Source organism: Centruroides sculpturatus, unplaced genomic scaffold (assembly GCF_000671375.1).
Source record: "Centruroides sculpturatus isolate CEXI.00-Female unplaced genomic scaffold, Cexi_2.0 scaffold76, whole genome shotgun sequence".
NCBI classification, from domain to species: domain Eukaryota; kingdom Metazoa; phylum Arthropoda; class Arachnida; order Scorpiones; family Buthidae; genus Centruroides; species Centruroides sculpturatus.
Genome location: NW_019384451.1, coordinates 458,750 through 480,634, shown reverse-complemented (window position 1 = coordinate 480,634; position 21,885 = coordinate 458,750). Strand labels below are relative to the sequence as shown.

The window sequence follows — 21,885 nt, the reverse complement described above, 5'->3', positions numbered from 1 at the left end:
TGTAAGGAGTAGAAGGATTACTTTAACTCGATTACGAATAAGAAAACGAAAGGAGTAAAGACGTTTCACTATAATTCAAAGGCATAAGACTTAAAAGAAAGAATTTTGGAAGACCCTTACCCATAACACCATCGGGTTGGACCAAGCTGACAGAGCTGCCCACTGCATCTCGTTGGCCAGCATTCACTCTCACTTGGCTCTGTATTTACAGGAGGGGAGGGGGACAGTCTCGGGAGGCCGGCGTCGCCGCTCCTTCCCTCACGACCAACTATAACGTGTGCGCGCTTGTATGCAGTATAGACACAGAGAAGAGAGAGAGTGGAGTGGAGCATGCCAGCGCCGACTGCACAGACTGGAGCGCACTCTGGCTGCGGATCCTGTCGGTATGTGGATCTTATTTAATATCAGACTGCTACTAGTCCCACCCGTGGGACAATTGCTTCTGGTATGATTTCGCCTGTTCTATCAAAAGATACCGTTCCGCTGCGAGATCATCGCTGATTGGTGTCATGTTCCGAGTGAGATCCAACTAGAGGCAGAAATCCAGAAGAAAGGAAACGGTAAAGGTAATGGTTTAAGGCTAGTTTTGTCGTCGGAATATCGAATATTCGGCGCATGCGCCCCCTCCCACTATTTTCCAACAATTTCTGATGTTTAAAGAGAATAAACAGTTGGCGGAAAGCGTTAAATCTAGCGTGTCCAATTCAACAACCGTCATTTACCTCACCAAATTCATAAGGTCACCTATCCAAATATCTAAGCCGCATATTTTAAACATTTCTTAAATGATACCAGTAGTAGTTGTTGTTGTCGTAGTAGTAGTAGCAGCAGTAGTAGTAGAATAAGTAGTAGTACTAGTAATAGAGGAGCTATAGGCACACTATTAAGGGAACCACGTCAAAAATCGATATCTGGCTGTGCAACTGCCGAGTTAGATTCGTTTAAAGAAACACAGGAACGGATAAAAGGTTTGGACTATCTTCGAATTAAATTTTAACTCAATTTATCTTCGTGTAATTAAGCCGATAGTATATATACTCCATTTTTATATCAATTCTGGATAATTATAATCGATTGATGAAATTTTATGTCGTAAGGAGGATAAATTTCCATTTTTATTCTCTAGCATTTTGTGTAAGTATACTTTTTTACCTCTTAATTATAATAATTCATCTAAAATACCCATTATTGAGCTCTTATTGCATCTCGACTCTAATTATGTCATGGAGCGGTCTCCAATAATTTAGATTTAACGAAAAAATTGACGGAAGGTACGAGATAAGATCGTCCGAAGGCAATTATTTTGTACGCTACCGTATTTCGAAGATACTATTTGCCAGACTCTGCTTCTCAAATCAATACTTCGAACAGTCGCGATGTCAAAACACACTATGCAAATTATTTTATAACTAATTTTCGTGTTTACTCAATTTAGTTTCGCTTCCGCCAGTCGAAAATCGCTTAAAAACTGTTTTAAAACGATAAATACAACACAAATTTTTAGATTTTATTGGGTTTACTATACGTTTCATTGATAGTTCGAATTGAAATTTCACTCGATAATACTAAAAAGAAAATTACCAATTATTGACTTTTGAAATTTTTGATTAGAGGTCTTGAAGTTTTTTCAAGTCATGTGGAAACGATTTCTATTTCCGTATACATAAAACCTTATAATGACGTCAAAGTCTTTTCTAACAGTGACATTATCTCAGCACGATGTATTTACATTACGCCGTAAAGAAAGATCATCCTTCAAATAAAGCTTTACACATCATTATCCAGGACTAGTACACATACCTTCCGAAAGACGTAATTCTCAATATCCTATGCAAAAATTAAACAATAGCTACTTCACTAATAAAACTTCAAGGGTATAATATTTCTATGTTAACTCCAACTATTTTAGCTCGAATAAAATTATATTGATATTTTTACAAGAGTTTCTTGTTTAAAAAAAAAAATAGAAATAGTGTCTAATTCTAGTCTAATTTGTGTGTCAAGTAAAGTTTTCGGCGATAAGAAGGAAAGAGATGGGTGCGGTTTATAATGCGACATTCGGGACTGGACTATTTCAACACGCAAACCTTCTTCTAAAAACTTGTATTTCTCCAATTAAAGAATATTCTTTCAATTAAAATACTTACAATGTATTATTATTAAAGTTAAATAANAATTAAAAGTTTGAAACTGATGTAATATTTAAATTTTGAAATTAAATTTTCTAAGCATAAACAAAATAATTATTGATGACACAGTATATATTTTCTACTATCAACAGGAAAATATAAATACTGATATATAATAAATTCAAAACAGCCTTAAAGTTAACTTTTATTGACATTAACTGTTTATTTTACCAAATATTTTATTTTTTCCTAAAATTACAATTAGAGCTGTCATACTTTAAATATATAAACATACTGTATATTGCATTACTTTTAAAACAATGTGAAATTTTAGACATATATTTCAACCAAAGATATTTATATGGCAATTATAAAATTTAAGATATAAAATTACTTGTAAACAATACTTTAAATTAATAAAGTTTTCTGACAATATATAATATTTGTTACAAACTGATTTAATTAAGTATTGAAGTATAAAATAAAATAAAGTAAATGAAAGAGTATAACTTATACTTAATTTGACAAATCATGACAGACTGACAGTACAATGTATTTAAAAATTATATGAAAACTGATTATTTTCTTTAGTTTTTCATGTATGTTTAAAGTCAGTAATAATTATAAAATCAATAAATTATACAAACCAAATTTTTTTCACATAAATTAAATTCTAGTGAACAGTAACAATTATTTTGAAACAATATCATTATATAATAGAGAGGTAGGGCCTACTAAGAAAACCACAATAAAATAACATGTGTTATTAATACTTAATGCTAAACACTTTTATGTATAAAAAAAAATAAAGTACATTACATAATAAATAATATTAATTAAATTCATGCATACACTTATTGAATAAATATTTTTTTAAATATGATTTTATCATATAATATTTTTAAGCAATAATACAGATGGACACAACAGATGATGTATTACTACTTCATATTTTGAATAAACGATTTCAAATCCACATTTTGTATTACTTGCGTCAAACTAAAGAATACATGTTTCTGATTTAATTAAATTGTCCCTATCACATGTTTACTTATTGTCAAAGTAATAATAAAAAATATGTGATGCATTCAATTTTGTAAATGCTTCACAGCTTATATCCAGTAGAGAATACTGTTTACATTCTTACTTTTTATATGATTTTACCTGTTAAAACAAATATAGTTTAGCATGTTAGTTTTTAAATATTAGTTTTTTATTTAAATATTATAAATGTTGTATGTTTTAAATATGTCTTTTATTAATATAAAACAGTTAATAATAATAATAAAATAGTAGTACAAATGTTGAAAATTTTTATATTACAAGAATTTTAAATAACTAATAAATTTCAACAAAGTTTCTAATCCAATTTTTAAATCATATAAAGCACATTAATTTATATATACAGTTCAAGAACTGAATTTCATTAATAATTTTTCAATTTTAATACATTTTTTAATAAGCAATACTTAGACTACATATAAATGATTATCACACATTATTAGTTTTCATAATCTAGTGCAAGAAGAAATACTTAATGTTAAAAATATTTGGCCAGATGGCCGTGCAGTAAGATGTTATCACACTGCCATGGAATTCTGGACTCAAATCTCATATGAGAAATAAGGTATAATTTATCATAAATAGTTTTAACTAGGCATCATTCTCATTCCTCATCCATGCTAGTTGACTCTATTGTGAGTCAAGCCCATCCATAATGGGCATAATTGTGGCTAGCCATAGTCTAGATTGTATTGGTGCCTTTAGTTAATCAATCAATCAAAGTTAAAAACCATAGAGTTTATGATTGTATCAGTAATATATAATATTCTACAAATTATAATTTAGTTCAAATTAATCTGCCTATATTTAAAATTTATTGAATTCCAATGCATTATCATTTAAGTTTTTATTATAGGAAATAAATTAACTTCTAAATTTGAAAATAAACTTGTTTTATAATCATCATCAGATTTCTTACTCTGGAAAATCTTCTGATAATGAAATTAATTTAATTCTGAATAGTTTAAAAATAAAACCAGTATAGCTCTTAAAAAAAGTTCATTTCCCATAATAAAGAGCTTCAATATAAAATATAAATTGTCAGAAAATTAAAAGTTGAGACATAAGGTATTAATCTAAATATCTTAATTAATGTAATTATCCATACTTCTTCAATTTGATAAACTATATGATGACAGAACAAATCATTAATTACAATTAACCGAAAACCCTTTTCCTAAAATGTATTTCATTATTAGCAGTCTGAAAAAATTTTAGATTTTATTCACATAAAGAATGTTAAAAGATCAAAATTTTCATAATAAAACTATATTATCATACTATTTTAGACATCTGTTTCTTAATTTACTTGCAAATTAAATCAATCATATTTTAATATTGATTATAATGCTATGTATAGCAAAATCTATATCATAAATATCTTGCAGTTAATTAAAACTATATACATTTTAATCAAATCTTTTTAACTGACTTCTATTTATTTTTTTTATTTTAATTAAATTCAAAATACTAAAGTATTTAAATAAATTTTCAATGATAAATAAAAAACCAACTAACTAATTTTAAATCATTCTAACAATACAGAAAATCAATTAAAATTGATCCAATAAATTAAATAATTTTTCTTATATAAAACCAGGATTTATTCTTGTTTATCCTGCAATATGGTTTTATTTCTTTATCTTTTTATTTTAATGAAATTATCCTTTTGTCATCAAGGAAAACTATTACTATTTTACATTAATCTTACTACAAAATTTTAATCATTTGATGATAATACAACTCTAAATATATAATAGATTGAAATGTAAAAATTAAAAAAACTATTCTGTTTTAATTCTATAAATTGTATAAATGAAACAATTAACTAAATGTTTATAGTACTTAGTTTTGTAATAAAATGTTAAATGACGTAATAAATATTTTATAATATAGATCTATAAAATTGTAAATTTTAGCACAGACTATCTATATATTAAAAAAAAATGCTAAAATTTGTACAAAGATAACAGATTTTTAAAATAAATTAATGAGAACATGGCCTATGAGTAATACATGGTAAAAATATTATCAATTATATCACAAACAAAAATAACTTAGTATAATTATTCTTACATTAACAATAATAATCTACATCCAAACTTTCAACTCCATTACAGTATATAGAACTATCAGACAGGGAAACTTTATACTTATGAAACAATTATTGACAAAGTTTGCTGAAAATATCTATAGAAACATATCCAATGTTGTCATTAATGATCAAAAAAATCTGATAAAACTGATTTGATATATAAATATTTTAACTGATTACCAACATACTACATATAATTTTATATTCTATATTTATCCAGTATTGCAACAGCAACACAGTGACATGAATTTAATGAAAATATCTGTAAAATAACGAAGTGAATCGATGTTTATCTAAAACATTTTTACTCACAACGAAGAAAATTAAGATAAAGTGATAAACATGTTAATTTTTTAAAATATTAAATTTTTATACATATATAGAGTAACCCAAAGTAAAAAGGTAAACTTAAAATACAACAAGTTAACCGTAAACTTGTGAATATAAATGATAAATTAGCTTTGGAATAATGTATTTTTCTTTAACAAAACTGATGGAAGCATGATTAAAAAATACATAATTTAATCTTTATATTTGTTAACTGACTTTTGGAGCAGCTTTTGGAAATTGTGTCTAAAAGAAGCTTTACAAAATTCCTCATACAAAAAGACTACTATCATTAACTATTAATAATAATAAATTATAAATAAAAATTATTCAAATTTATTTTTAAAATGTTTGTAATAATAATAATAAAAATAATAATAATAATAGAATTTACAGTCCCATATCATTTTTTTAATATATTTATGTTAAAATACGAACGATTTTACAGCTTAAATTTAATGTTCTTTTTATAAATAATAATTACTAGAAAAACATTCTCTTAAAACGTTTAATTCGAAATAAGTATTAAAAATCATAATATGTAGAAATTTCTTTTCAATTAAAATTTAAATAAAATAATAGAAATAATTGTGAAATGGTTTGAATTAATTTCAATTAAGCGTCAAAAGCAATATTCTTAAAAGAATACAATTTTTATAGTCATATTACTCGGAGAAGCAAATTTCCTGGTGAATAAATCTCTTAATATACATTCAATGAAAAACTACAAATTGAAATGTCAGTTAATTTGAAAGGAACGTAGTGAATTTGTTTAAAAATTTAATATGTCGCAATAAATTTTTAAGATTTAGAATTGAATAGTAGGCATGAAAACGAAAAGGAAATTGTTGTTATAAATTGCAATATCCAAATACAAATTTTCAACAAGAAGCGCTTTAACTGACAGTACAAAGTCTCTAAATCTGATATAGAGATATTTATCTTTGTCAGACTATAGTAATAAAAATATATTCATTTCATCGGAAAAACTTCAAAATCATATTACTTTTTATTAAACTAAGTTATATTTTAATCTGCCACAAAGATTGAATACGAAATTACATCCATTGTTTGTTTTTGCTTTACTAATTAACGTGTTATTTTCACTGTTTACTATATATATAAATCGTATATTTTTTTAATAATTTATTATATAATTTAAATATGCTATAAATGTAAATGGATAATTTCAACAGCGTTAACTCACAATATATTAAATATTATCAACTATGCTTTTTTACTTGTTTGGGTATTTAAATTAATGGCGTGCGCGAATAAAATTATTGAATTACTTTATAAGGAAACTTGAAAAAAAAAATTCATAATAATCTTACTCTATTCGATTTAAAATTTAGTTTTTCCATTCAATTATCTTGTTTTGGTTGATATCTTCCAATTAGTTCAGCAATTTCCCATAAATCGCAAAAATTCCGAAATCGATAACGGTGAGAAAATGAAGGTACTCGCAACTTCTTTTCATTGTTATTACCAAGCGAAATTATTGCTAAATTGAAAATGTAGACTGAAAATCCGCTAGTTTTGCATTATTACTTGCAAAAAAAAAGGATCATCTTAAGACATCCGTCATTAACGTCGTTCGGAAATAATATCAAGTTTCTTCTTTGAATATTATTTTCAGAATTTTACTATTATAAAACATTTATTTAATGTACTCATTCTTTTAATATTAAACTAAATTATTTAATACAGTAACTAAACTCTGTAAAGAAGTTAAATACGAAAAAAAAAAAATAGCGAACATTTAAATATTTGAGTAGTAGAGATTCGCAGAATGTTCCTTATTTAATAGCAAAGAAACTTCGATATTAAAGCTATTACTTTAAGCCTTCCAATCTTAAATACTAATAAAAACATTAACTTCGGCTATTACAAAATAGCACCTTCGGAAGCCCAATATTTTCTTTTATAACCTTCTACCGAACAGTTTACGAACCTTAAAATTTTTCTTCTCCCTCTCCTCTATAATAAGATAACAGAAAATTTTTTTATTATTCAGAATACGAAATCGTCGTTAGATTATTGTTATGTTCCCCTTTTTTTTCCCTATTTAATATCGATATAAAAGTAAGTTTTAACATTTAAATTGTTTTATAAACTACGCATACAATAACCGATAACGGATGCGGAGGAAAATTCCCTTTGTGGTGAATAATCTTAATAATTTCGATTGCCATTAATTCCATTCCTGCAGGAGTAGTATTAAGTGTTACTGATAAGTACTGACTATGGTAACCTAACAGTGAGTCCTAACTGACAATTATTTGCTCATAAAACTATGGCACGTTAAAAGAAGCGTAAACATTTCTAGATATTGACCCTATAGATTTAAAACTTATGTATATTGTTAAGTAAAGTGAGACAAACTTTTTACTACGTTAAATCTTTTGATAAAAAAAATTAATCATTTGTAAATGTCCTACCCGAAATTATTCAAACTAATAATATATTTGTAAATATATACAATACGAAGAGGGGAAAAAAATGAAACTTGCTATAATGCCTTTATTCAATCGATATATCGGTTACAAAGCTGAAGTACAGTACGTTACCTTTCACTTTTTCTTTTTTGTTTTCACAATAGAATAACGTAAAAACCAAACCATTTATACTCGCGAGATCTATAGAGTAAAGATATCTAAGATTAAATATTGAATTCGAATTCGATACTAGGCTATAGTGCTAATATTTGTAAGAATACAGTCGAAATTCTTCAAAATACTCGAATCAATTCAAAAATCTATAAGGAAAAATTTCAAATAGATTTTTACGTAACATCAGAAACTATTTCAACCATTAATAAAGAATAGACATTTTATAGATTGTTATTCTTTTAAATAAAGTAATCGTTTCAACTGGTGTGTCACGAATTTCTCATAGGAGTGCCATTAAAACGTCAAAATAATCATTTTTAAATTGTTTCTCTACCTTTTATTATTATTTATATATTTTAATATTTAAAAAAGCATAACTTAAAAATTACTTTTAGTTTATATATGTAGGAGCATCTTTGATGAGATATTGGTTCAATGGCGTGCCACCGAAAATGGTACGTATGCCCTAATTATTTCATTACTTCAATGATTCTCAATCACGATGATGGAATAGTGTCATAAGAAAAAAATAAATAAATAAATAAAATTTCCAGGCTACAGGTACCAGTTACTGACAGTTTATAAATTATATTATCGAGTAAAGCCAAAAACAAATTCTTCATCAAACTATATATTTGAATAAGAGTTACACTCTAGCACGCAATTAACTTCCAGTATAGGTTTGCGTCAAACAGAATAATTTAACTTATTTTCCGCTTTTGTTACAGGTATATTTATTACGTGTCGTGCAATTGCTAACTTTTCATTTTGTCGAAGGTAGTAAAGTGTTTCCATGCTTCTACGCTGAGTGGATGAGGACACGAAATCAGAAAGTAAAAAGCTGGTCCGCAGGGAATGCCTGATGTGGGACACACTTTAATGCCAGAAAGTATGAAATATCGCGACGTGTAAAATTCTCTCTCCAGGTGGTAACATGGTTGGAATTTCTTCATCAACTGAGTGAATCTAGCAATAATAGAGAATGCATCGGGAGGAGGTCTGCGCCACATGCGTAACAGGTAGTACAATCACAATTCTCTTTTTAAAAACACATAGCTTACCTTAAATTATTATAAACAGCAAAGGATTGAAACCGTTAAAAATGATCGAAGTTAAATATCTTTTTTACAGAGAACTCTTTTCATATCTTAAAGAATATAATCAACGTCTAGTGATTTTCGAATCGTTTTCTCTCCTTCTCTATTCATTTTTGACCATTATCAAGATAAAAATATCATCCCACACAGTTCGATGATATTTCATTTCGAACTTTAATTTCTTTGCCATATTAATGAACTCGCTTTACAAAATAAATTTATATGTCAAAGCTTAATCGCTTCTTAAAATAATAGTTTTTAAAATGAGACATTCAATTAACAAAAATTAGTATTTTGCTTCTCTTTCATTCTAATATTTTAAGAATCAAAATATAAGAATGAAAAATCAACCGAAAATGGCAAATTCGGAAAAGGAAATGAGATAAAGTTTTCTATTAGATTTTAGGAGTGTAGTTTAGGAGACTTGAGTCGAAATATGAGGACGGCGTGTGGTTACGGTTAGCTCCACCCTTGGGTTTATGCGGTGGGTCATTTAAGTTCTGAAGGACATAAAACAATGCTAGAGACAAAAGCGTTACCTGACTGGCCATTAAATCGCCAAAAGAGGCATCAGGTTCAACTTTTATAATCAGTCTTCGAGATGATGCAATACACTTTCACTTCTAAACTTATATTTTACAGAAAATTTTGATTTTTTCTTGTAAAATCAAAAACTTTTCTTACAAATCAGATTACACAAAAGTAATAACCTAAAGTACAAAATATTTAATCTAAAATCTCTTTTTCTAATAAGATTCGCTCATTTGTTTTTTCAGAAAACGCAAATTACAAAGAATAAATGCATTCTCATCCAAAGTTTCTAATCTGAAAGATACAGTCATTCAAAACTAAATGCAAGCAGAAAGCGTGTTAATTATCCATTAAAACATAGTAAATCTTTATTCTTTGAGTGAATAATTTGTGCATCGAACTACCAGATCATTTATGTACTCATTAAGCCAGTTGAATTGATTCGACTGAATGAATCTCATTTATCTTTGTTACTCCAATGTAGTTTGTGCGTTACCCAATTACCAAGTAAAATCAACTTTTCGGATGTCCATCCTCAGATACTAACAGAAGATTGCCTCGAAGCATGCATAATAATGCGCACGGTTTGGTCTTTTGATTCCGTAAATCGGACGCATAACCCCAACAGGACCACTGCCAAGTGTGGTCCACACCCACTTTTGACGTCACAACCCGTAGTTACCAAGGCAACGAACTCACAGGAGGGTGGCAGGGGGGTGCAGTGCGTCATATTGAAGTTTGAATTAACGTGAAAGAATATAGGTGATAAGCACTTTCGAACATTGAAAATCGCAAGTTAATAGCCATTTTTCCAGCGCAATCAAATTAAGAAAGGGAAAGAAAGTTGGTGTATGATATTCGCAATAAACGTTACGGAACTCCAACGTATATTAGTGGAAATTGCATGCAGGAGCAATAACATAAACGATCGTGTATATAATGGACGCCATATATAACTGTAAGGAGTAGAAGGATTACTTTAACTCGATTACGAATAAGAAAACGAAAGGAGTAAAGACGTTTCACTATAATTCAAAGGCATAAGACTTAAAAGAAAGAATTTTGGAAGACCCTTACCCATAACACCATCGGGTTGGACCAAGCTGACAGAGCTGCCCACTGCATCTCGTTGGCCAGCATTCACTCTCACTTGGCTCTGTATTTACAGGAGGGGAGGGGGACAGTCTCGGGAGGCCGGCGTCGCCGCTCCTTCCCTCACGACCAACTATAACGTGTGCGCGCTTGTATGCAGTATAGACACAGAGAAGAGAGAGAGTGGAGTGGAGCATGCCAGCGCCGACTGCACAGACTGGAGCGCACTCTGGCTGCGGATCCTGTCGGTATGTGGATCTTATTTAATATCAGACTGCTACTAGTCCCACCCGTGGGACAATTGCTTCTGGTATGATTTCGCCTGTTCTATCAAAAGATACCGTTCCGCTGCGAGATCATCGCTGATTGGTGTCATGTTCGGAGTGAGATCCAACTAGAGGCAGAAATCCAGAAGAAAGGAAACGGTAAAGGTAATGGTTTAAGGCTAGTTTTGTCGTCGGAATATCGAATATTCGGCGCATGCGCCCCCTCCCACTATTTTCCAACAATTTCTGATGTTTAAAGAGAATAAACAGTTGGCGGAAAGCGTTAAATCTAGCGTGTCCAATTCAACAACCGTCATTTACCTCACCAAATTCATAAGGTCACCTATCCAAATATCTAAGCCGCATATTTTAAACATTTCTTAAATGATACCAGTAGTAGTTGTTGTTGTCGTAGTAGTAGTAGCAGCAGTAGTAGTAGAATAAGTAGTAGTACTAGTAATAGAGGAGCTATAGGCACACTATTAAGGGAACCACGTCAAAAATCGATATCTGGCTGTGCAACTGCCGAGTTAGATTCGTTTAAAGAAACACAGGAACGGATAAAAGGTTTGGACTATCTTCGAATTAAATTTTAACTCAATTTATCTTCGTGTAATTAAGCCGATAGTATATATACTCCATTTTTATATCAATTCTGGATAATTATAATCGATTGATGAAATTTTATGTCGTAAGGAGGATAAATTTCCATTTTTATTCTCTAGCATTTTGTGTAAGTATACTTTTTTACCTCTTAATTATAATAATTCATCTAAAATACCCATTATTGAGCTCTTATTGCATCTCGACTCTAATTATGTCATGGAGCGGTCTCCAATAATTTAGATTTAACGAAAAAATTGACGGAAGGTACGAGATAAGATCGTCCGAAGGCAATTATTTTGTACGCTACCGTATTTCGAAGATACTATTTGCCAGACTCTGCTTCTCAAATCAATACTTCGAACAGTCGCGATGTCAAAACACACTATGCAAATTATTTTATAACTAATTTTCGTGTTTACTCAATTTAGTTTCGCTTCCGCCAGTCGAAAATCGCTTAAAAACTGTTTTAAAACGATAAATACAACACAAATTTTTAGATTTTATTGGGTTTACTATACGTTTCATTGATAGTTCGAATTGAAATTTCACTCGATAATACTAAAAAGAAAATTACCAATTATTGACTTTTGAAATTTTTGATTAGAGGTCTTGAAGTTTTTTCAAGTCATGTGGAAACGATTTCTATTTCCGTATACATAAAACCTTATAATGACGTCAAAGTCTTTTCTAACAGTGACATTATCTCAGCACGATGTATTTACATTACGCCGTAAAGAAAGATCATCCTTCAAATAAAGCTTTACACATCATTATCCAGGACTAGTACACATACCTTCCGAAAGACGTAATTCTCAATATCCTATGCAAAAATTAAACAATAGCTACTTCACTAATAAAACTTCAAGGGTATAATATTTCTATGTTAACTCCAACTATTTTAGCTCGAATAAAATTATATTGATATTTTTACAAGAGTTTCTTGTTTAAAAAAAAAAATAGAAATAGTGTCTAATTCTAGTCTAATTTGTGTGTCAAGTAAAGTTTTCGGCGATAAGAAGGAAAGAGATGGGTGCGGTTTATAATGCGACATTCGGGACTGGACTATTTCAACACGCAAACCTTCTTCTAAAAACTTGTATTTCTCCAATTAAAGAATATTCTTTCAATTAAAATACTTACAATGTATTATTATTAAAGTTAAATAAATTTTATATTCAGTGAAAAATTGATTTTTTTTTACTTTTATAAATATGAAATACAGTAGTTTTAACACTTTTTCTATTTACAATAATAAATGGCTTATAATAATGATGATGATGATAGTAGTAGTAATCAAATAATAATAATAAATCAATATTAAAGAATTAAAAGAGAAAAAAATTGAATTAAATTAATAAAACATTAACGAACAAATGAAATTTGAAAATTTAGACTAAATTTACCATAAAGTACAAGAGTTATTTTTAATTTTTTCAGACCGAAGTATAAGACAGATCTAATCTGAAGGTAATTCTAACCATAAAGTCTTCTATATACTATTTATATATATATATATATATATATATAAAAGTCGCAAACACAAATGAACCTGTAAATAAGCAATATTTCTGTCATTTTCTAAGGTCTTTCTAAATTCTAATGTTTAAAAAAAAGTACTGTAAAAGTACGATAGTACACAGTGCGGGATGGATTAAAGACATAAACGTGCCATACATGCTCTAGCATAAACACACGTTTCCAATAATTGTTTATAGTTTTTCCTAGTTTTGTATTGATCATATACATCCGAAATCAATGACTTCTTATAAACGGTGGTAGTTACAGAACTGGAAGCCACATTCGTGAATAATCAAACGAAAGTGAAAAGTTTAGTAATTAAACGAAAAGAGTAAATACTAAATGAGAAATCAATGTGGAACGCATGTTAGAAAGACTTCTTAGAAGATAAATCTATTGTTATATCAAGTCGAATTAATGCAGGGCATTTTGTAAACAATACACATCCATTCAAATAGGAGGATGTCATTTGAATAGTTGCTTGAGTTCTTTTCGTTTTATGAAGAAATCGAATCAAAAATTAATTTCTTAAAATTACTGTGTGTTAATAATATTTAATGATTAACTATTATTAACGCGCAATAAACAGGCAAATGTTATAGTAACTTTTATATTAATTCGAATAACACAAAAAATAAATAAAATATTTGCACTTATATTGCTTCAAAACTGATATAAAGAAAAAAAATTAATACTTGTATTCTCTATCTTAAATGCAAAAATCAATTACTTATAATTTCTTAAAACTAACAAATTTTTTATATAAAATAAATATCAATAAAATGATCATCATTAATACAGGTTTTTAGATGATACAAACGCTTCTGCAATACTCTGATATATAAAAAAAATGGGCGTTTAAATCTACAGAAACCTAAATATAACTTGCAATACACTTTACAAAAGTTCTATTAGTTCTTGCTTAATGTAATGTGTGTAAACTCTTTCCTTGGTTGATATTTTTGATTACAGTTCAGTTTGCTTCGTCAGTTTAACTATAAACTACTTTCAGAATCATTGTATTACAAAATTCACTAATTAATGATGATGATTACCTTTCTGATTACCGATGCAGATGAGGAGTTGAACTGAAAATTTGAAAAAGAAAAAAAAAATTAGAACCGAAGTATCCTATCTCTTAATCTCTCGCGTAGACGGCCAAGGATTAAAGTATGCAGGACATATCCAGGGTCGTGCTGTCAGATGTCTCATGTCATCAATCATTGAGTACCCCGGCAATAAAAAGCAAACTGCAAGTGTCAAGAAGTGTAATCTCTTTTCACTGCCTGCTTTCTATCCCTAATGAAGTTTGAGCTTTCCATCTCTTCTGGCTGGGATCAGACCACAAAAAGCCCTCTGCCCTAATTAAAGTTTGCCACTACAATGGGCGGAAATCATCCCAATCCAAATTTAGGACGAATGTTCCTTAAACTCGGTCAATTTTACAATTTTATATTCGTGACTTTAACCCGCAGACTTAACGGCATATCAAGCCTATTATTAAATTGTTACAATGTACTTTTTTTTTTATCGTTCTTATAATTAAAGGATAACTAAAGATTTCCAATTTTTTTTGTTATCTAAACATTTCCAAGGGATTTTATATATCTTATAATTGACTAATTACAGATCTGTTAATTTCATCATTTGCAAATATTTAATTTTAATCATGTGAAATTTCTCACATTAGAAAATCGTTATCTCCTAGTTCTGTTTTAATTCTTGAAGACTTTTAGAAATTAGATCAGTTGGAAAGTCAACTGAAATTGATAATTACTGTATAAATGATCTAAAATAAATTCTAGAAACATTGAAATTAATGTTTTAGTTATATTTCCATAAGCTCAAAGCTTCCAACAGAAATATTCCATGAGCTCCATTATGGTGATCTCATTATCATTTATAGTGCTTTTGACTCATAATTTTCTTTAATAATCGATAAGAAACGTTTTAATTGATTAACTACTTGTATAAGAATGAAAAATAATACATTTTGAAATTGGTTGATAAATTCATTAAATAATTTTTGTTAAAAATAAGAGTTTTCTATTTTTGATAAACAAATTTTTCTTATTTACAAATAAAAAAAATGTAAAAATAGCATAGATTTTGGAGTAAGTATAAAATATCAATATAAACTGCAGTAAGTATAAAATATCAATATAAACGATTATAAAAATTTGAATATTAAAGTACATCTTTCAGAATTTTTACCAAGAAACCTCCCAAGAACTTAGTCCAATATAAATTCAAAAATCATAAGAAAAAAAATAAATTTTTCAATATTTCGAAAAATCATGACTGAAGAAACTTAAAAAATAAAAATAAATGCAGTTCACTTCTTTATAAAATTAGAAACTTTGCTTCTTGGTAAACGTTACTTTTCCATAGGAGTTGTCCAAATTCGAAAATTGAATTTGATCACTTGTATAAAATGCATCTTTCCTTCAGAACTACTATTTTTTACTATCTTTTCCTTCAGTCAATAAACTTTTGTTCAAGGATATTGAAAAATCCAAAAAACAATGCTAAACTAATTACTCGTTGCACAAATTAAAATGATAAGTAATCAGTTTAATGACTCAAGACAACATAAAATCTTGTTTAAAAATCAGGTTTTTTCCGAGAGACTATTTATAGTAGTTCGAATTGACAAACTCTGTACAAATTAGTTACGATATTTCATTTACTTTCAGAAACTTGGCTACCTTGTTCAATTAACAATGGCAATACGGTAATGAAAACTGTACTCAGCTAGTGTTTCTGTAGTTAATTCTTTCAGTCAGTAGAGAACAAGAGAATATAAAACAATAAATCTCACGCTTCGTAACTGAATTTCAACTTTGCTATGTTTTGCATCATTGTCGTTTGCTATTTAATGTAACTACTTTCCGTTTTCTCTTCATTAAGATGAACTATAATTCTCTGTTATCCTCCGTTTACAACAATTGTAAACATTCCCGTCACAACCAAGTACAAAAGATCTCCATCATTTGTATCTTGTTATTTCATATCTAACAAACTGTCTCATAAATAATAATTACAATTAACAGTAGTTATATCAAATGAGCAAACTTTCTTATGTATAGATTGTATCGAATAAATTAGCTTATCTTGTGGTGATATAGAAACTAACCCAGTAACGAAGCCCGGTTGTAATTGAGTCTTGCTAGACAATTACAGAAATTATCGTTTCAACACATTCACTATTTAAATTTGCTCAATGTGGGAAGGCCAAAAATAATTAAACGAAGCTAAAAAAAAAAGAATAGGAAACGTCCACCTCATTCCAATGAAGAAATAAAGCAGAGAGAACATTACCTTCTCTGCACCAACAAGAGCATATCGATTATCCAGATATCCGTCATCCGAAGGGCAACGTGAAAATTTTGTCAAATTATTGTATCAGACTTTGCAGAGACAGACGATATCACTTGGCAGACAGACTTGATACGAATTTCCGACTCAGTGACTGCTTGATTTCCGTCAAACTTTTCCATTAACAATCGGCAACTCGTTTCTAGAGTTTCAACATCGGAAATGCTGGTTTGTTAAGCATTGTTTCGTTTTTTCCACGTTTATTTTGGTAGCAGATTTAAACGCTAGGCCATTTTCAAATAGAGAAATTTATATAATTTCCTTATATTGTGCAGTTTTATTAATTTATAAAGTAAAAAATAATTTTAACCGAGAAATTTATACTTCTCTGGTAAATTCGCCCGTGTTTAAATTATATGAAATAAAATACTTAACTACTATTAAAATAATTGGCTTCAATAAATTTTAGAAAAGCGAATCTTATATTTCAATGTCACATATTTATAAACTATGATATGCATTATTTTTGGCTTTCTTATATAAGAATATATTTTACAAATTAAATTACATGTACAACATTTAATATGCATGTAATAAGATCTGAACCATTACATTATACTTTTAGAAATCCTTCAATTAACTAATCTAAGAAAATTGAAATTTTCCAAATAGGATTAACGAATTCTTAAAATTTCATGTTTGGTATATTCCCATAGAACCAATAATAATAATAATAAATTCTTACATTAGTAAACCTAATTAATAGAAAGGAAAGACATCGTCGTTTCCGGAAGAAATCCATTTCGTTTCAAAATAAAATAGAATAAAAATCTAATTAGATAGATTCAATTTAACTAATAAAATAATCTAAAATTAGTTTTTATTTAACAGGAAAAAATACTAATCATTTTTTAAGATATAAAACTTCTCAAAAAGATCACTCTTTCAACTATTATTTAAAATTAATTATATATATAGTTACAATTTAACATAATTAAAGAATACATTATTGAAATAAATATATCGTTACTGAAGTCAATGCTTCATAAGATTATGAAGCATTGACTTCAGTCAGAATATATTCCAAAATAGATTTAATATTACACATTTTTACGTGATTTTTCAATATATTCAAGTGCATATATTATCCCGCTATTTTGTGATTTTAAACAGATTATTATATCAAAAAATATTACAAAATGACAGGAGTTTTAAAAAAAACCAATATCATGAATTACTTTTTTAATTTTTGTGTGTTAATTAATTTTTAAAGAACTTATTTAAAAAAAAACAAATTCTAAAAGCCAATCTGACATTACACGATACTAATTAAATATAATAATTCGATAGTTTTTAATAGAGTATTAAATAAAAAAAAACGTTCTATTTTTTTACTCTATTTATATATTAAATAATTTTTAAAAAAGCTCTGTCTTTCAAGAAATTACAAAATTATTTTTCCTTATTTTACAGCTAATCTTTACTCTAGAAAAAAAGCAACTAAAATTACCTCGTATATTATTATAGCTTTTACGTGAAAAATACGCCTTATACATTTTATTACGAGATTTTTCTTTATACCTTCTATCACTATTACTTAAAACGAGTTAATTTTCAATCACCCTAAGCCGAGAAGACTAATTTTTCCTGTCACATACAGCTTACTCGCAATATCAAAAATATTTTTCTAGAAAAATAAGTCTATAATGGAGTAGAAAACTTCAAAAGTATTTTTAATCATATTTTATCGATAGTGGAAACAAATGTACTTTCTGGCCTTCTAATATTTAAGTGTACAATATTTTATCTAAAAATAATTTAGGATTGTAACAACAAAATATATGGTTGTTAGCCTGCCAGACTGGCAACTCCCAGAGGTGACACCCATTATTCACTGAGATGACAAGAGGATCCACGGTTAATAAAACAAGATACAAAAATTCATTTTTCCCTAACGTAAAGTTCTAATAAAACTAACGGAGAAAAAAGAGAGTACAAATTCGTGTAAAAATATAATATCATTAAATATAAAATCATCATTACTTAAACAGAGTTTCGAAAAGAAAAGTCTGACTGATTTTGAAAACGATATAATTCAACAAAAGACATACTTCCTATAAAGAAGAAATTTTTAATATTAATCAATAAACAGATTCTCTTCTTTGGTTTTAAAAAAAGTCATTTAGGATCGACTTTTTTATTTAGAAATAATATACAGAGTGATTCATCATCAGACTTCTACTTATTGATGACAAGTGTAACTTCAGCATTTAATTTTACAAAACAATTTTGAGTTTTTGCCATCAACATGCCAGTTTATAAAAGGAGAATCGATTTCAGAAACGAAAACCTTTTTTTTCCTCCTTATTCTTTACAAAAATGAGAAACAAGAAGCTAGTCTTTTACTATTTAAAAATATGATTTCCTTCTTAAAAGGTGAATCAAACACCGATTTTAATTTCCATCCTTGAAGAAGAGGGGGAAAAAAATAATATTTGCAATTTTTCTATAATTATGATTGAATGATAAAAATGATACAGATTTCAGTCTATAATTTATAAGAAGTGTAATAAATCAAATGTATTGATCTAAGAAAGAGAAAAAAAAGAAGAAGAAAAAAAAGAGGAAATGTATGTTGAAGTGGTCTTGCATAAAAATTATTTATAGATCCAACCTTGATGAGCGTAATAAATATGATTTGAATTTAGCGATTTGTTATTCGAACATGAAGATGACAGATTAGCCAATATTTTATTGTTAAAAAATGAAAAACGAAACTTAGTAGCTCTTCGTATTTATAAAATTGTGAAAATGTGAAAAATTTGCGAGTAAAGAAACTTTTTCAGTATTATCTACTTGAGATCTTGCATTGTTTTCTCTAAATATTATAAATTTACCTGTCCGAAAATAAATTATAACGCAATTCTATCCTATAATTTCTCTTTTTGCACGTCCTTTCATTATTTTTTTTCTGGAAATAGCTTTTCCTACCCAATGTTCAAATCAGTAACAGTTACGAAAGGAAAAAGACGACGTTCTTAATTATAATCAATCTCTAATTTATATTTAGAAAATTATTTGTATACAGTGTGGCTCAATAAAGAGTTAAACTATAATAAAAGTAGTTTTTAAAGTGGTTATGTTTACAAACTTTCTAACTGTTTAATATGAAATATTCTACGTTCAAAATACAATTCTAGAACATTTGTACAAATTTTCTGAGGAAAATTTCTATTACTAAACCTGCAAACGCTCCAGCATTTGCAGGTTTAATATGTTCTTCAATATGTTATAACTTTTGGGTCATCCTCTATGTGTACACACAAGTTTAGATAAATATCATAATGAATTAATCGTGATTTTAGAACTAATAAAGTCTCTTATTTCAATTAATTAGTATTAAAATGCTCATTTTATAGAAATAGCAACACTTATGACTACAAAATATAGCTTACGAACAATTATATAAATACCAATCAGTTAGAAACAAATAATATAACAAGATCTTATTCTATTATTCACAGAAGTTTGAACGAAATTCTCACCCACTCATTGTTTAAAAGGCAGAAAAAAGTTAATAAATGTTATTTTATCTATCTTCAATGTTATCATTTCTGCTAAGAACAATTTTATCTTTATTAAAAATAATATTTAAGTTTTGTTAAATATATTAAGAAGACTTTTATTATTACACAAAATAACAAACATATTTCTTTTTTTTTTTAAACAACGAATAAAAATATAATACAGGCTTTAAAATAATTCATCTTGAAAAGATTTATTCAGAATTTAACTCAGTTGTAAGACCATCTCACATGAAAAAACGACGATTATAACATTAAATTCTTTCCTATTATTGTAATCAGCATAGTATTTCCTATTTAAAAAATGGTATATAAATTCTTATATTAGTACAATTACACGTTTCCTACACTATTTTTAATCATCAGAATCTTTATAATCTAGTATATTTGTTCAATCTAGTGCACATTAACGATTTATATTTAAAAATTAGAAATTTAAAAATTTTTAAAGATGGAAGAAAATTCCAAAAACAAAATTTTATACTCTTATAACAATAGGAACTGTTATTTTCTTTTATTCTTACGTTAAAAAACAAACGTAGATATTAATAAAATGGATATTTTTTTATCAAATATCACGTGCACATTTATATTCTATTATGATGTAATTTGAAATGCAATTTTAAATATAATCGGAACTATTAAATTTGTTTACAAAAGAAAAAAACTGAAAAGCTAAACAAACTTGCATATCATTATAAAAGATTGTATGCCATTATATTTACAGAGAAGTTTTCCTCTGATGTTAAATATACAGTCATTGGAAATTTTTAAATTATTATATTCATTTTTATTTCTATAACTACTTAAAATATGTAATGATCTTTTTTTTATTTTCATTTTTAAATTATTTTTGTAAATGAATTGAATGAATGTGAATTTATATCACCAAAGTAAATATACATTGATAACATTACTATGCATAACAATTAGTAATAGTTATGTTTATATTTCCGATGCAAGTTTCCTCTTGTAAACCACCTCTCTCTATGCAAACTTAGCGATTTATATATTATGAGATAACTTTGATTTATTAATATGGCTTATATTAATAATTTATCAAGTATTCATCATAGCAGACAAATAGCTATTTAACAGGATATCTTTAGTTTAGAATTCTTTCATTTGAGACTTAAAGATAAATCGAATAATATGATCATTCTTTAGAATATTGACGGTGCTGTAGATATCGGTCCATTTCAATAAATGATTCTAATCTGAACTCTGAGCAAAATTTTTCATGAATAATCCCTGATTAGGACATTTTCTCTCATCTCCTACCGTCCTTGGTGGTCACATTAAAGATGAGGCCTGCCCGACAGATAAAATTAAGGATGGGCAAAATTTTATTTATTTATTTTTGTAGTTTAAGTTAACAAATCAAACACAATCCCCCGACTAAAACAGAGTATCTTCATTCGTCTGAAACATTCGTATTTTCAAAGATTAAGTTTACAGTCGACCCCCGTATAAGATCATTGATTATTCCGTTTTATATGAATTCCATGTTGTACGAGTCACTTAGATTTTACAAATACGTGTACCGGGCTGTGAACGGCTCACGTATTTGTAAAATTTAAGTGACTTGTACAACATGGAATTCATATAAAACGGAATAATCAATGATCTTATACGGGGGTCGACTGTA

At 27.9% G+C, this 21,885-nt stretch overlaps 1 protein-coding gene across 5 annotated transcripts in view; it reads right to left on the bottom strand.

Moving 5' to 3' along the window:
• Positions 1-21,885, bottom strand: part of LOC111620559 (nucleolysin TIAR-like) — a 363,479-nt gene that overhangs the window by 182,530 nt on the left and 159,064 nt on the right. The window contains exon 1 of one of the 5 annotated variants that reach the window (XM_023362494.1): positions 121-1,929. The exons of the other annotated variants lie outside the window; for them this stretch is intronic. Coding sequence (XP_023218262.1) covers positions 121-183 — 63 coding nt within the window. The 5' untranslated portion in view covers positions 184-1,929. Of the gene's footprint in view, positions 1-120; positions 1,930-21,885 lie in introns of those variants that run through there. 5 annotated transcript variants of the gene reach the window in all.